Source organism: Benincasa hispida, chromosome 3, assembly GCF_027475165.1.
Source record: "Benincasa hispida cultivar pf3 chromosome 3, pf3_genome.v1.1, whole genome shotgun sequence".
NCBI classification, from domain to species: domain Eukaryota; kingdom Viridiplantae; phylum Streptophyta; class Magnoliopsida; order Cucurbitales; family Cucurbitaceae; genus Benincasa; species Benincasa hispida.
The window spans coordinates 36,962,715-36,978,718 of NC_143480.1; the positions used below are offsets into that span (position 1 = coordinate 36,962,715).

The 16,004-nt window shown below is 35.3% G+C and overlaps 2 protein-coding genes across 9 annotated transcripts; both read right to left on the reverse strand.

The window, feature by feature from the left end:
• Nucleotides 1-3,088: 3,088 nt before the first annotated feature.
• MEE40 (Pentatricopeptide repeat (PPR) superfamily protein) lies at nt 3,089-8,126 on the reverse strand. Of its 3 annotated transcripts, XM_090311819.1 has the most exons (3): nt 5,536-8,101; nt 5,255-5,390; nt 3,089-3,264 (listed from the first exon to the last, which is right to left on the reverse strand). In XM_090311819.1, exon 1 carries the CDS (start codon nt 7,812-7,814, stop codon nt 6,249-6,251), a length of 1,566 nt encoding a protein of 521 aa, XP_090167945.1. In that variant the 5' UTR covers nt 7,815-8,101; the 3' UTR covers nt 3,089-3,264; nt 5,255-5,390; nt 5,536-6,248. The 3 variants fall into 3 exon arrangements, with proteins under 3 accessions (XP_090167945.1, XP_038881185.2, XP_090167944.1); XM_039025257.2 differs by lacking the exon at nt 3,089-3,264 and having other exon boundaries at nt 5,125-5,390; nt 5,536-8,126; XM_090311818.1 differs by lacking the exon at nt 3,089-3,264 and having other exon boundaries at nt 5,183-5,390; nt 5,536-8,048.
• Nucleotides 8,127-10,515: 2,389 nt separating this feature from the next.
• LOC120072775 (actin-depolymerizing factor 1-like) lies at nt 10,516-15,685 on the reverse strand. Of its 6 annotated transcripts, none has more exons than XM_039025259.2 (4): nt 15,322-15,683; nt 11,619-11,719; nt 11,196-11,461; nt 10,516-11,116 (listed from the first exon to the last, which is right to left on the reverse strand). In XM_039025259.2, the coding sequence occupies exons 2-4, from the start codon at nt 11,628-11,630 to the stop codon at nt 10,966-10,968; spliced, it is 429 nt and encodes a 142-aa protein (XP_038881187.1). In that variant the 5' UTR covers nt 11,631-11,719; nt 15,322-15,683; the 3' UTR covers nt 10,516-10,965. The 6 variants fall into 6 exon arrangements, with proteins under 6 accessions (XP_038881187.1, XP_090167947.1, XP_038881188.1 ...); XM_090311821.1 differs by having other exon boundaries at nt 11,619-11,779; nt 15,322-15,560; XM_039025260.2 differs by lacking the exon at nt 15,322-15,683 and adding an exon at nt 12,703-12,975.
• Between the last annotated feature and the right edge of the window lie 319 nt (nt 15,686-16,004).

A 16,004-nucleotide genomic window follows, 5' to 3' on the forward strand; every position in this document is an offset into this window, starting at 1 on the left:
CGAACTTTCCGGCACGAAAATGCGCAAAAACGAACCCAGGGGTTAAGAACGATGAAAAAAAGCCGTGTGCCAGACGATTTTGGGAACGGAGCTCGTTTGGTGCTCGAAATGGCCCCCGGGGTCCCGCGGGTCGCGCTGGGAGGCCGTTTCTGGTTCTCGAACCCCCCGACACGGAAATGCGCGAAAATGAACCCAGGGGTGAAGAACGATGGAAAAAAGTCGTGTGCCAGACGGTTTTGCGAAAGAAGCTCATTTGGTGCCCCAAATGACAATCAGGCCCGGCGGGGCTGCCTCGGGGCCCAATTTTTTAGCGAAACTTTTCGAAGAGCGAAAACGCGAAAACAGACCCATGGGTTAAGAACGATGAAAAAATGCTGTGAGCAGACGATTTTGCGAATGGAGCTCATTTGGTGTCCCAAATGGCTATCGGGCCCGACGGAGCTGCCCCGGGGATCAATTTTTGTGCGCGAACTTTCCGGCGAGCGAAAACGCGAAAACGGACCCAAGGGCTAAGAACGATGAAAAAAAGTCGTGCGCGCAGACGGTTTTGCGAACAGAGCTCATTTGGTGCTCTAAATGGCTATCGAGCCCCGCGGGGTTTCCCTAGGGACCAATTTTTGTGCGCAAACTTTCTAGCGAGCGAAAACACGAAAACGGACCCGAGGGTTAAGACGATGAAAAAAAGTCATGTACGCAGACGGTTTTACGAAAGGAGCTCATTTGATGCCCCAAATGGCTATCGGGCTCAGCGGGGCTACCTCGGGGCCCAATTTTTGTGCGCGAACTTTTCGACGGGCAAAAACGCGAAAATGGACTCAGGGGTTAAGAACGATGAAAAAAAGTTGTGCGTGCAAACGGTTTTGGGAACATAGCTCATTTGGTGCCCCAAATTACTATCAGGCCCGACAGGATTGCCCCAGGGCCCAATTTTTGTGCGCGAACTTTTCAGCAGGCGAAAACGCGATAACAGACCCAGGGGCTAAGAACAATGAAAAAAGGGTCGTGTGCACAGACGGTTTTACGAACAAAGCTCATTTGGTGCCCCAAATGGCTATCAAGCCCAGCGAGGCTGCCTTGGGGCCCAATTTTTGTGTGCGAACTTTTCAACGGGCCAAAACGTGAAAACGGACCTAGGGGTTAAGAACGATAAAAAAAAAAAAAAGTCGTGCATGCAGACGGTTTTGCGAACAGAGCTCATTTGGTGTCCCAAATGGCTATGGGCCCGGCGGGGCTACCCGAGGGTCCAATTTTTGTGTGCAAACTTTCCAACGGGCGAAAATGCGAAAACGAACCTAGGGGTTAAGAACGATGAAAAAAAGTCGTGCGTGCAGACGGTTTTGGGAACATAGCTCATTTTTATATAAACTTAGGAAAATGCCTTATGTTTGGATTTGTTTTGATGGCGTTTGGAATGAAAGGGAAAATGATTACGATGGAGGAGAATTGTGGGGGTTTGATATTGAGTTGGACATGACCTATAATGAATTTCTGACCGAAGTTTATAGAATAAGCGGTGTAATGTCAAATGAGTATAATCTTGTTATAAGATGTATACTTCAATTGAGATCTAACGCCCCTGCATTTGTAATTCGGAATGATGAAGATCTACACACATTCCTTACATGGGAAGAGGTCTCAGTAGTACCTCTCTTTACATATCCACGCTTCCAAAGTGTTCAACAAATCAAGGATTTATCCAAAAAATTCATATGTCCGACGAACTAGGCCAGTACATTGGAAGATGGAGTCAGATAGTCCATTTTCCACCACATATTTTAACCCATCACTTACTTCATCGCCTAGTAATTTGGTGACTCATAATTTAGGGGATGATATAGACCAATGTCAATATTTCAATGATTGGTCTTGGAGGGAGAAGGATGATAGAGACCAAGGTCAATATTTCAATGATGGAGAGGAACCCAAGATTCATACCCACCATACACTTCATGCAGAAGAACGAACAACCAGAGACTATGGAGGCTCGTCACATGCAACGGGTCATGACTTGTCACATCCTTCTAGTAGCACAATCATCATGTCAGGTCAGTCTTATTCTTCTGAAGATGTGCAAGTTGGTGATATATTTATATCTAAGAAAGATTTAAAGATGTGGTTATCTATGTTAGCAATTATAGGTAACTTCCAGTTTAGGGTGAAGAAGTCGACCACAACATTATACAAAGTTATATGCTTAGTTGAAGAATGCAAATGGAGACTTCGAACCGTTAAATTGAAAATTTGTGAAATATTTAAGATCTCTAAGTATGACAATGTCCACACATGTAGAAATGAAACATTAACTAACGATCATAGACAAGCTTCTAGTTGGGTTCTCGAACATTTAATTTCATCAAAGTTTGAAGATGTTAGTCGTTCATATAGATCGAAGGACATTGTGGAGAATATAAAACAAGAGTATGGAGTGAGTTTAAGTTATGACAAGGCATGAGGGGCAAGGGAAGAAGCGTTAGTGCTTGTTTGGGGGTTGCCAGAAGAATTGTACAAGAAGTTACCTAAATTTGGTGAAGCCTTACAAATTGAAAATCTTGGCTCAACATTTAAATATGATCTGCAGGAAGATAAATATTTCAAGCACGTCTTTATGACTCTTGGTGCTTCCATTAGGGGATTTCTGAACTGCATTCGTCCTATTTTAATTGTAGATTGAACACATTTAAGGGGTAAATACAATGGTAAACTCCTGTTTGCAACTGGGGTCGATGGAAATAATCAAATATACCCAGTCGCGTTCAGTCTATTTCGTGGAGAAACTGATGAATCTTGAGTGTGGTTCCTTCAACAATTAAGATGTGCAATTAGGCAAGTTCATGATTTGGTTATCATATCGATAGACACCCTAGCATAAAAAAGGCAATTATCACGGTCTTCCCAGAAGCATTTCTTGGTATCTGCATCCATCACTTGAAAGCTAATTTATTAGTTAATTTTAAGAATAAAGATATTTTGGATATTTTCGACAAAGCAGCCAAGGCAAGTCATGAATTTGTATTCAACTACCATTGGAGTCAATTTGCAGGGTATCCAAGTCCAATTCCATACCCAATGAATACTCGATGAAGCCTGACCGGGAACCAAACTTATTTCTTTATAAATTTATAAATAAATATCAAATAGAGGGGATTATTAAAAAAAAAAACAATTAACAAAGCTCATGTCAATTTTCCCAGAAATTAGTAAACTATTGAGAATACATACAAAAAAGAAATACATACCTTCTTACGACGGAGTGTACAAAATCACCTGAAATACAAGTTTTGGACTTGACGAATTTCATTCTAGAAACAATTTAATGAAGAGAACTTATTGTGGGGTTGTAAACAAATCAAATTTGGTGGAGAATTTTTTGGGAGAATAATTTTTTGTTAATGGTTTTTGGATAAATTAATTTTAGGTGGAGAATGTGAATTGATTTGGTAGGTTGGTGGTTGAAATTGAAAGTGGAAATTTAATAAGGGGCATAAGAGTAATTATACAACCAACAAATTTGGTGGAGAATTTTTTGTGTGAATAATTTTTTGTTAATGGTTTTTGGATAAATTAATTTGGGAGATTGGTGGTAAGAGACATAAGAGTAATTATACAACCATATTTACATCATTTTCATCATCAAGGGGGTCAAAAAAACTTATGTTCAAAAAATCGGTCAAAAAAATAAAATGGAACTTCTAATGGGTCATTTTGCCCAATTTTCCTATTATTATTATTATTTTGATTAAAAAACACTTTTCATACCTAAACTGTCATGGAAGTAATAATTTAGTCCCTACACTGGACTTTGTAACAATTTAGTTTATAAACTTTAATATGTAACAATTTAGTCCTCGTACTTTGAAATTTGTAATAATTTAGTCCCTAACGTGGAAATACTTATCAAAATTTTATGTCAATTTTTATTATTCTGTTACGTAGACTTTGTATAGTGTAAAAATGTTGAGTCTCTAGTTAGTTTGTCAAATTATTTATGCAAAAAATCTCGTTAAATCTTAACAATAATTTTTACAATAAGAACTAAATTGTTACAAATGTGAAAGTATAAAGACTAAATTAAATTGTTATAAAATTGAAAGTTCAAGAATTAAATCATTTCATACCAAAATTTAGGAACTAAATTGTTATTTTTATAAAAATTTAGGGATTAAAGTGATTTTTAATTTATATATATATATATATATATATATATATATTTTTGATGTTAAAAGATTTAATTGTTTTTTTTGTAAGAGTTTGTAGATAAACATTAAAATAGCTTTACGTGCATTTGATTCCTAAATTTTACAAAGATATCCTTTTAGTCCTCAAATTTATAAAAGCTAGTCTATTCGGTCTTGAGTTTACAAAATATACATTTTAAAAATATCTTGCCTAAAAAGAACAATAACAATAACAACGAAATAAAATATCTTGCCTAAAAAAACAATGAAATAAAATAGATCAAATGTTCCATTTCCATCATATTTAAAAAAAAAAAATTGTTTAAAAAATTTTGAATTTGATATCACTGTTTCAAAATATTATAATTTTACCCTTAAAATTTAGGTTTTGTTTCAATTTGGTTAGGTTTCAAATTTTATACTTAAACTTAATTTTTCACTAAATACTCAATTCAGCCTTTGACATTAATGTCTAATTAATTAGTTTAAAATAAATTTTAAAATTAAATTTTAACCATTATAAAAAAAATAGTGAAGCTTAATTAATTACAATTATTATAATTATTTTTAAAATAATCAACGAATATTAACACTAAAGATTGAAGTGAGTATTTAGTAAAAACTAGACGTCAAAAGTATACATCTTGAAACTTATTTACCAAATTGAAATAAAATTTAAAATTTAAGGATAAAATAAAATTATAATATTTTGAAATTAATAGACTAAATTAAAATAAAACTCAAAATTTAAGGACTAAAAATATAATATTATGAAACAACTTAGATACTAACAAATATTCTTTCCTTTTAACCATTTATGAACAACTCGTCCAAATTGGATTAAGATGCAGATGAAGAAAAGTCAACATTCAAAATTCACTTTAAACTCTTTGAACCAAGACCCATGTTTAACAGTACGTATTCCCACGTTCAAAGGATAAATTCTAAGTTTGTTTAAATCATAGCGACTAAATTTATTATATAATTAACATTTTACTTCCATGGAGTCGAGAAAATAAAATGGTGTATTGATTAGTAATTTATCTAAACTTAAATTTAAATGGAATAATATAAGATACCTAGAGGAGCCCGGCTAGATAACACATAGCAGCAATGGCAGCATATTGGCTTCTAGTGAGTTGTGCTCCTCTTCCTCTTCCACAAGTCTCTCGAACCTGCAGATTGCTGCTATCCAAGGAGGAAAAGCTCCCTAACCTTAATAATCAAACAGCAACAGCAACTAGTTCATTTACGGATACACTACACTAAAGAAGAGAGAGTATTTACTTAAAAGCTAAAACTTCTACTAATTTCCAATTACATTTACAGCAACATAATGTTCTTAGTTCGTACAAAATACCTCCATATGGGTAGTAAAAACAACACTTCATCCTCATCTTCCTCGATAAGATCTTCTGGGATACAGATCATCCAAGATACCTCCAAGAGTTGACAATGCATCTTGAAATTTTTGGATTTTAAGGAAGCCCCTTATCGTTGAAATCTCGCTCTCTGAGAATTTAGCTTTCTCCATTATCATATCAACAAGCTTTACAAGGGTGTCTTCCATGGACAAAGTACAGAGACCTTCGGCCAACATAACAAATGATGAGAATTCTGGTATATTTCCTCTCTCAATCATCTCGACTGTGAAGTCCACGGCTTCTCCAATTGGCCCTCCGCCGTTGCAGAGACCACGATAAACAATCTTATAAGTTATTGCATCTGGGGGATCAGCCTTCTCCAACATCTCTTTGAAAAGTCTCATGGCTTCATGAGTTCTGTTCCGCTTGAACAATGCTTGGATAACAGGATTATAGGCCTGAGGTGTCAGAACCATCCCTTTCATCTGAATAGACCGGAGAAGCCGACTTGCAACCTGAACTCTTCCTGCCTTACAGAGACCACCAATAAGTGTGCCGTAGGTGACGATGTCTGGATTGCATCCACTTGAGGTCATTGTTTGAACTATATCTGCTGCCTTTTTAATGTCACCAGTCTTGCAAAAGTGAGTGAGAAGTGAATTGTAGGTGAATTTATCAGGCTTCAGTCCCTCCATTATCATCTGGTCCATTAAATGAGCAGCATCTTCCACCCTCTTACTTTTACAAAGACCATCAATAATATCTCCTCTGCTTCTTCAATCCTCTTGTTCTTACAAAACCCATCAATTAATGTATTATAGATAACTACATTGCGTGCACAGCCACTCAACTCCATTTCCTTTAACAGATTTAAAGCTTCCTCCAGCTTCCTACTTGAACAAAGACTGCCAATCAACATATTGTACGTAAATTCGTCCGGCCGGCATCCTTTACCCTTCATTTCCTCGAAAAGCTCCACAGCGTTCCTATGATTGCCAGACAAGCAGAGACCCTGTATCAAAGAATTGAATGTACAGACATCTGGTAAGACTCCCTTGCTTGTGAGAAGACGAGCAATTTCAGTCGCCTCTTCAACTCGGTTCGCCTTACACAACGAACTAATTATAGTGTTATAGGTGACAGCATTTGGAGTGCAATCCCTTGAAACCATTTGATCCAGAATCGTCACTGCCTCCTCAATTTCACCCAGCTTACACAGTCCAGAAATCAGAGAGTTGTATGTGTAGATATCTGGATCAAATCCTCCTAAAAGCATTGCATCTACAACTTCCATTGCATGCCTAGCATGACCAACCTTGCACAAACCATTCACAAGAGTATTATATGTAAACTGATCGGGACGAAATCCTTCGTTCGCCGCTTCTTGAATAAAACTCAAGGCTTGATCAATTCTACCCTGTTTGCAAAACCCATTAATCAAGACATTAACAGTGACATCAGTACAAGGGCACCCATATTCTGCCATCTGTTCTTTAATTCTTAGTGCACCATCCAAATTTCCCTCCTCAATGTACCCCTGCATTATAGTTGTGAATGTGGTTTCATCTGGAGATAAGCCATAACTTGGCATTTCTTCCATCATCAAAATAGCAGGCCTAACCTGATGAGCCTTGCAAAGGGCCTTAATCAAAATATTAAATGTCGAAATATCGTGCCTAATTCGTCTTCTAACCATGCTCGAATGTGCAGATTCCACAAGTTTAAGCTTATTTGCCTCCACAAGAACATTCAACAACACATTATAGAAACGGGTATCTGGCTTCATCCTATATTCATCCTCCATTTCTTTAACAATGCCCATAACTTCATCATACAACTCGAATTTCGCATAACTTTCAACAAAAATCAAGAATATACCTCTATCGAACTCACAGCCAGAGAGCTTCATCTCCTCCAGAACGCGCCTCATGTACTCGAACGACCCTGCTTTTCCAAGCTTTCGAAGAATCTCCTCGTAAACCGAGGAACTGGGCACGAAGTTAGGCTGCTTTGAAGCCCAATTGAAGACGCGAAGGGCCGCTACTTCATCAGTTTGGCGACGAAGGGCGTCGATGAGCTGCTTGGGAGTGAAATCAAGAGGAAGATGATGAACATTTGGTGAAGAGGAAGTGAATTTGGAGGAAGAAGAGGAGGGGAGCTGGTCAGAAACTGAAGCAGAAAAGAAGATGGAGGAATTGGAGATGGGTTTGGAGGAAAAAGAGAGGGGAGAGTGAGGAAGAGACCATGGATAACACTTAACACAAGTGAGAGCCATTGGATCAATTCGACAAACACATAGAATGCAGAAAGATTTGAAGAAGTTCGCCGTTACGGTGAAGAGACCGGAGAGCTGTTGAACAATCGCCGGCGAAGTCGAAGTCGAAGTGGAATCTCAGAGAAGATGAGACTGTGAATCTGTGTGATAGAAATCACTGAGGACGATAACGCTGGATGAATTCACAAGCTTCAGATTCCTCCTCTCGGAAACTGTTTGATTTGCTTTCAATTCCCAAATGATTTTTTAGGGCAAATATCCAAACTCTTTTCTTTTTTTTTTTTTGAAAACCTAAATAAAAAATGACTACTTGTAGAAAAAGTAATGAAAAGTGATTTTCTACCGATGTTATCCATATATGATTTTACCACTTCGTCCCTGAGATGCATCTTGTTAGCCTGCCACTATCAAGGAACTCGATCCCCGATGGCTCGTTACTCGATCCTTAATTACTCGTCACACGATCCTTGATGCATGGTCACTCTATACGTGTGCAATTGATACGTATGTACTCGATCATAGTCATCCGTACTCAATACTCGATTAAATATATAATCGATCATTTTGAATTGCCTGTGCCCATGGGAGGACATATGTTGTAGTTAATGCTCATATATGAAAATACATAAATTGGAGAATTTTCTGACAAATTTTACTATTCTTTCAAGTCAATTTTTTGAAATGTGAATCAATTTTTGTTATTAACTAAGAGCAAACAGAATTGAAACACAAAAGAGAAAATCGAGCTCTTTTTCCCTCCAAAAAACCCATTTCACAAAACTTGTTTTTCTTGACAAAGATAAAGTTATAAAGGCATTCAGATCATTTCACTATACTATCTCACACCTCAAATAAATAAATATGCTAGTTTTTTTCCTCATTTTTTACTCACATTTTTTTTTATTTTTCTGACGCTGTGCGAGACATATGAATGTAGTAAAAGGAACGAGTTGTTGGAATTGGTGTCTTAATTCTCCCGGAGTCTCGTAGTTTGTAAACTGTACACATTGTTATGAATAAAATAATAGTTATTTTATTTGGTATTTATGAAACCGAAATGAAAATCACATCAGTTGAGTATTGAGGAACATGATGCCAAAATATAACAAGCAAAGAGATGAATGATGCCAAAATATAAACAGAGAGAAGAATGTTACCTGATGCAGAGAGAATCGAAAGAGTTTCGAGTGTAGAGGTGCAGTCGTCGAGGGATATAAAATCGGAAGATGAGAGAAAATAGTCTGAGAAACGAATTGAAGTGGTGAAATAATGGACTTCGAATGGGTTAGGAATTCAAAAAGTTCAAAATGATCGAGTATACATTAATCTAGTATCGAGTACGGATGGCTATGATCGAGTATACACGTGTCAATTATCGAGTGACCTTGCATCAAGGATTGTGTGATGAGTAATCAAGGATCAAGTAACGAGCCATCGAAGATCGAGTTCCTTGGTGTGGCAAGCGCGGGGGGTGCATATCAAGAGCGAAGCGGTAAAATCACACGCGAATGACATCAGCAGAAAGTCACTTTCCATTACTTTTTCTATAGGTGGTCATTTTTCGGTTGGGCCTCCCAAATGAGGTCATCCATACAAAAAATTCAAACTCTATTGAAATGATTTTTTTTAATTCTAAGTTAACTTACAATTTTGGTCCTAAATTTTGCTAATTAATCCCTCTAATTTTAAAATTTTCAATTTAATCCCTTGGTTTTTTTTTAGGTACAAGTAAAAGGACAAAAACAAAAACTTAAAACACCAACCAATCACCAAGCAAAGTAGAATCCAACTACCCAAAAAACAGTGTCTTCGACAGAGTTGCTATTGAGTTGATCAAATGAAAGTCTTTAACCGACCCCAAACTCTTTGGATACAGAGTCATGAACTTCAAAGTTTTAGTTTGGATACGGTGAGGTATTTTATTTCAACGTGAGCATTATTATGAAATTAAACTCTGACCATATCAACAAATTCAAACTTTTAAACCATGGATCAAACTAAAACTATACAGAAACTATAAAAATCGAAATGTTTTTAGTTTTATTAAGTTGGTCTCTCTATTCTAAATGATTTTTTTTTTTTTGTCACCATGCTTTAATCTTGAGTAAATACCTTTAAAAAAACTTAATTTCAATCTAAAAACAGTATCATTTCTTCTACTATTTATATGTAAATATATAATTCAATATGTGAAGGTAGAAATTCAAATTTCTTACCCCTTTATTGAATGTTAGTAGTCAAATCAAACGTAAGAACTCTTTTTTAGCACAAGAAGTTATTTATAAATATTTATCGTAAGCTTGAGGATGTAAAATTTTGGTTTGAGACCCACTTATTAGTGGTTTCGTTTTTAATTTTCTATTTTTGAAATTTATTTTATTTTCTCTCAATTTTTTACCATAATTTTACCTTTTGAATTTTTAGTTAAATCCAAAAAAAAATGTTAAAAAAAAAAAAATTATCTTTGTTTTAGAAACCTGGATAGAAAATACATAGATCACAAAACAAGTAAACTTATAACCAGAACTAGTGTTTATAAGCTTAATTTGTAAACACCAAAAATTAAAAACCAAATAGTTATAAAACGGACTAAATTGATTTCAACAAGATTTTACAGCTGTAACTTCACTTCAGACTAGCACAAATGCAACAAGAATGAACACTAACTTAATGAATCAAAATCACAATAGGCACCAAAGCATTAGAAAAAAGAATCAAGCAATCAATTTTTACTTACTGCCAAAGCAAATAACAATAACCTAAAAGTAGAGAGGATAATGTTTGGGTTAAAGAAAGAATGTAATGTTATTAAATACAGCATCACTTCGAAAGCCAGAAATCCAAACTAAAACTGGAAAAAAAAAATTTAAATAATAATAAAAAATAAAAAAACAAGGTTGAAATTAGCATAAGGTCTCAGCTAACCCTCACAAGCTACATATATATTAGCTTTTATAGGTAATAATCAGACTCTAGATGGTCACTCAAGACAAAAAGTTGCATAACAAGTTAAAAGAAATACCATGACACAGTAGATGACACATAGTTGCATACTTGTTCAAGTAGAACAGAAGATTTTCAATGAAATCTAAGCCTCCATCTCACAAACTTCAACCATTACGATTCGCTTTCGTAGTCTTATGTTTCGTGTTCAGTTGGCACGGCTTCGAATGACATCGAGACCCATCTCGGTTGGATCAGTTGCTTGCAGCTCTACTTGTATTCCATCAAGCTCTCTCTTAAATCTGTCCTTGGAGCTTGCATATATCATCTTGCTTCTGACCCTTGAATTATCAGGAGACCTTCATTTATGATTTAACAATTCAATCAGTGAACAGATAAGAAGTATGCAAACACTGAATATTGAGGAAGTGTCATTACCATGCAATGAAGAAGATCCTGCTTTTTTGGCAATTTTCTTCTGTGACAAAGTCGAAATCATAGACAGCATAACGACACTCGTCGGCAGGGAGACTAGCAGCAAAATCTTCATAACTTTGGCTAGGCCCACCAAGTTTCTCAACAACTACTTGCTTCAGCTTCTCCTCAATCTTAAAGACAATGAATCGATGAGTTCTTTTCGACTTGAGCTCCAAAAACTTTAACTTACATTCATCATTCACAGCCATTCCTGATGCTGCATTGGCCTGTCAGATTCATAAAAGAGCGTTCTTATTAACACATTTTGGTTAAGAACTGATTCTAAATGGTCAAGCTAAGTTTGTAATATTTGATCGCCTCCTTGAAAACACGATTGTTATGCAATAAAATAAAAATGGAGGTTGACTGACACCCAAAACACACCTTTTCCTTCATTTTCCTTAAAGTTGGTAAGCAAATGGAAATGTGTGAAAAATGATTTTCCCTCTTCCTTTACAGATGACAGAGTCGGTCATTGCAATATTCTGGTATTGAAAAAGAAAATCACAACTCAAACTTGAAAATAATTTTAGCTTCTCCTGTTTCTGTAATGCCACAAAAGTATATGATTTATGAATGTGTAGATGGTATTTCTCAGTTCATGATGCAAAACACAGATTATTTTAACAGCAAAACTCCATACAACTTTGAAAGAAGTAGATCTTAGAGAGGGGAATAACTAAAATACTAAAATGAGGATCCATTTCCATCACAAGAGAGAATGTAGATAAGAACTAAAGAGAAAGAAGTATTAGATAAACATGGGTTCATCTCAAAACCAATTTACAATGAGAAGAGTATCTCTAGTATCTTATAAAAACTGTGAGGTCTCTTCATCTTTCCAATATGATATTTCCAACGTACTCCTCAAGAGATGGTGCTTCCTTGAACAGGTCCCATCCCAATTTTAGACTGAATACTTATTTGAGCTTCATGAGCTTATGGTACCATAATAGATAAACATTAACAATGAGAGGAGTATCTCAAATATCTTATAAAGACGGTGAGGTGCCTTCGTCTTTTCGACCTAAGATCCTCACCAAGAAGCAGTTGCAAAAAATTTTGCTCGACCAATCATAAAACTAAATCATCCACTTGTTTCAAACACAAAATCCATTCCAAGACAAACCAGATCAGATATCCAGATCTCAGAGCTAAACTTTACACACCAAAACAATTCGTGAACTATAAATCAACCCAAACCAAACACATTCAAATAATTCCAGTCAATTCAGATTCACCCTTTAACCACATCGCAGATCAAACACCAAGTTCAACCAAAAAAGAAAAGCTAAACAACAAAAACACATTTCCCCTCTGAAAATGAGGAGAATCTTGACAGATGATCAAGAACCCATCTCTAGCAGCAAATTTCAAGAAATTCCCCAGAGCTTTCCCAACAACCAAATGGGTCATGTAATCAAACACTTGGGAAACTAAAAACGAAGCAAATGAATCGAGGTATTACCATATTTTCTCCTTGGATGATTGCAGAAGAACACAAAAAACAGAGAAGGGAAGTGTTAGTCCGGCGATGAGAAATGAATGAATGGAGGGGGAAGGTTATATTGGGTAGTTGAGAGTGTTAATTATGGTGCCAGTGATTCAAATACCAGAGGAGAGGAGCGTGTCGAGGTGGTGAAAATCACTGTTGAAAACGATGATGAGCTTCCTTCCTTTTCTTGAAGTCGGCTTAAAGAAAAAGCCAAACCAAAGGAAAATTCATAGTGTTATGTAGGTTAAATTTTCTCACTCAAACTCAAATTTTTCCACTTTTCAATTATCTAATCTAATTGGTTTTTTAAGTTTAAAATATTTTATTTTATTATTTATTTATTATTGTGTTTGTTGTTGTCATTATTATTTAATAGTTTGATGAAGCTAAAAAGTTTTAAATATTACCATTATTATCTAATAGATTGATGAAGTTAAAAAGTTTTAATGTCTCTAAACTTTGTATTTCTGTGTCTAATAGATTTATTAGTTTATAATGTATTTGAAATCTTATAAAATTAATTCATTTATATATTATATAAAATTAACTTTTATGTGGTAGGAATTTTTAGTTTTCAAATTACATGTACTAAGAGTTTCATCCTTGGCTTTCCAATCTGAGTTTCATCCATCATAATCTCAAAGATTAAAAAAGTAATAAAATAAAAAGAAAAGTGGGTTATCTCTTTAATGAAGATGGGATTGGAACGTCTCTCTAATTAGAGAGTTATTTCTTCCTTGCGATGACTAACATTTTGAATATCCCTCGTGGTAGAAGAAGTGGAGATGAAATCATTTGGATTACTAATAAAAAGGATAAATTTTCGATAAAAAGTGCTTATCATTTGGGGATGAGTCTCTCGTTAGAAATTGTTGCATTCGCCTCACACATATAAAGCTCTAAAAAATTTTGGAGGACCTTATGGAATCTTCTAACGAGACCAAAGATCAAGTTGTCTTGCTAACACATCATAAATGATATTATCCTCATCGTAGGAAACCTAAACCCTAAAGGAATTAAATCTAACATTCTTTGTTCTTTTTGCAAGAATTTTGTGGAGTCAACTTGTCACTTAATTTTCTAAGAGAATTTGGGACCTTTTCTTACTATCTAACTTGTTTCCTCGTGGTATGGGTAGGAGTTAAGGGTGTTCAAATAACACGACAATCCAAACAATCCAAACTACTCAACCCAAAATATATGGGTTTGGTTGGGTTGGGTTGGGTTGGTTTTGTTTTAGGTTGAGTTAGGTTAAATTTTTTCTATTTTTATTGAGTTGGGTTGGGTTGGGTCGTGGGTTGATTAAAAAAATTTGAGTTGACCCAATCCAACCCAACCCGAATTTTATATATATTGATAATATATATTTCTCTTTATTTAAAGTTTAATTATTTTGTATTGATTAATTTGTGAAATGATTTTTGTTTTTGTTGAAAGTTTGCAATAAATATCATAAATATTTGATATTTAATGTTTGAATTTTATGAGATTTTAATTATTAGTTATAAATTTACATATTTTTATTTATTTTTTTAAAAAAATTATAATCCGACAATCCAACCCAATCCAAATTTTAAGGGTTAAATTGGATTGGGTTAGAAACTTTATTTGAGTTATTTGAATTGTCAATCCAACCAATTCGAATTTTCAAGTTAATCCTAAAAACACCTTTATGTACACCCCTAGTAGGAATCATTGGAATTCCATGGATTATTGGGTCTTTCTTAGACAGTCTTGTTCTAGAGGAGCTGGACAAGGAAACCATAGTGATGTGGAATCTATGGAATTTCCGCAATGATATCCGTTTCGACAACAAAAGAGTTGTTTTCCTATCAATCAAATGCATCATAGAGAATTCTTTGGAAGATGCCAAGTTTAAAGATTTCTTCCAGTTTCAAGAAGATGTCGTCGAGGTAGCCCATGTTTCTTCTTCGATGCCTTGTCCACGAAGTGCTTCAAAGCCGCCAGAAGCTAACTGAAAATTAAACTCTGATGCCTCTTGGATTCCGAGTAGATCCGGTGGGGGTCTGGATTGGATCCTGCCTGACCCTTCAGGCTGCCTTTTAGTTGGTGGGGATAAATCTGTGAAAGATTTCCACTCTATTCTCTTTCTTGAAGCTAAAACAATCTTGGATAGATTTAGATGTTGCTTCCTCTGTGAACGTTATTAAGTTTCTTTTTTCTCTTAGAGAGGAGAACAAAACAAGTTCATTTTTTGCTACTTTGGCATCCTTTCTAGGTGATTCTTTGATTTAGAATGATAATTTTTCAAATTTTACTCTCATTCATTAATAAGGAGAGGCTAGTGTAGATTGTGGGGTTGCTGCTTCTCTTTTAGTTTCAAAAAATATATTCGCACTAAAAAAAGTTTCAATTATGGAGAAATAAATTGAAAGAAATAAAGAATATTAGTTTAGAACCAGCTTGAATTAATTTATTAATGAACAATAAAAAGATTTTACAAATTATAAATAATCAACGAAATCATTAGTATCTACTTATATCGAGAGATCCGTACACAACGTCTCTTCTAAAAACTGAGAACACCCGCTACAAAACAGCCCAAAACAGTGGCGCAAGTAAATCGCGTACCTCTCACTACTGCCGGAAGCAGCTTCCAAGGCAAAACCAAACCGCCACACCAACGTTCGAACCGGCGCTGACAAACCCATGGCCGGATGACTGCCTCACCAGATCGCTCACGCCGCAAAACAGCTTTACCTTCAGTCTCGCCGGAACCGAGACCACTGTCTCTCTGACGAGCTCGCCGGACGGAACCAAGCGGGCAATCCAGATGGCTTCAACTCCTCCAATCTGCTTCAGCGGCTGCCAGATCCACCTCACACGCGGCTCCCCGTTTTCCCTGCGTTTCTACCTTTTTCCAGCCAAAAAGAAGACCCACGAATTCTGCCCATGGAGAAGAAAAGGGTAATGATAATGTGGACCTTTAATTTTTTCAAAAATTTAATAAAATCCACTTAAATACTTTATTATTTTCTACAAATGATAGAGACACAAAATTAAAAATTTAATGACTTGTTATATACAAAGTTAAAATATTAAGATCATATTAGAATCATTTAAAAGTTAAAAAGACTTTCTGGACACATAATTGAAATATATAGGTCACTTTTGAAAATTTAAATACTATAAATAGAAATATGATAGTTTAGTCTACATTTGATAATCATTTGATAATCATTTGATTTTTATTTTTAATTTTTAATAGTTATGTTTATTCGTAGTTTGTCTATTTCTTAACTAAATATCGGTAT

Bases quoted from the DNA above. Each gene is read 5' to 3' on its own strand.
- MEE40 (XM_090311819.1), bottom strand. From the start codon at position 7,814: ATGGCTCTCACTTGTGTTAAGTGTTATCCATGGTCTCTTCCTCACTCT.
- LOC120072775 (XM_039025259.2), bottom strand. The intron at 11,117-11,195 runs GTAATGACACTT...TCATAAATGAAG, and splicing joins AGGATCTTCTTCATTGCATG to GTCTCCTGATAATTCAAGGG.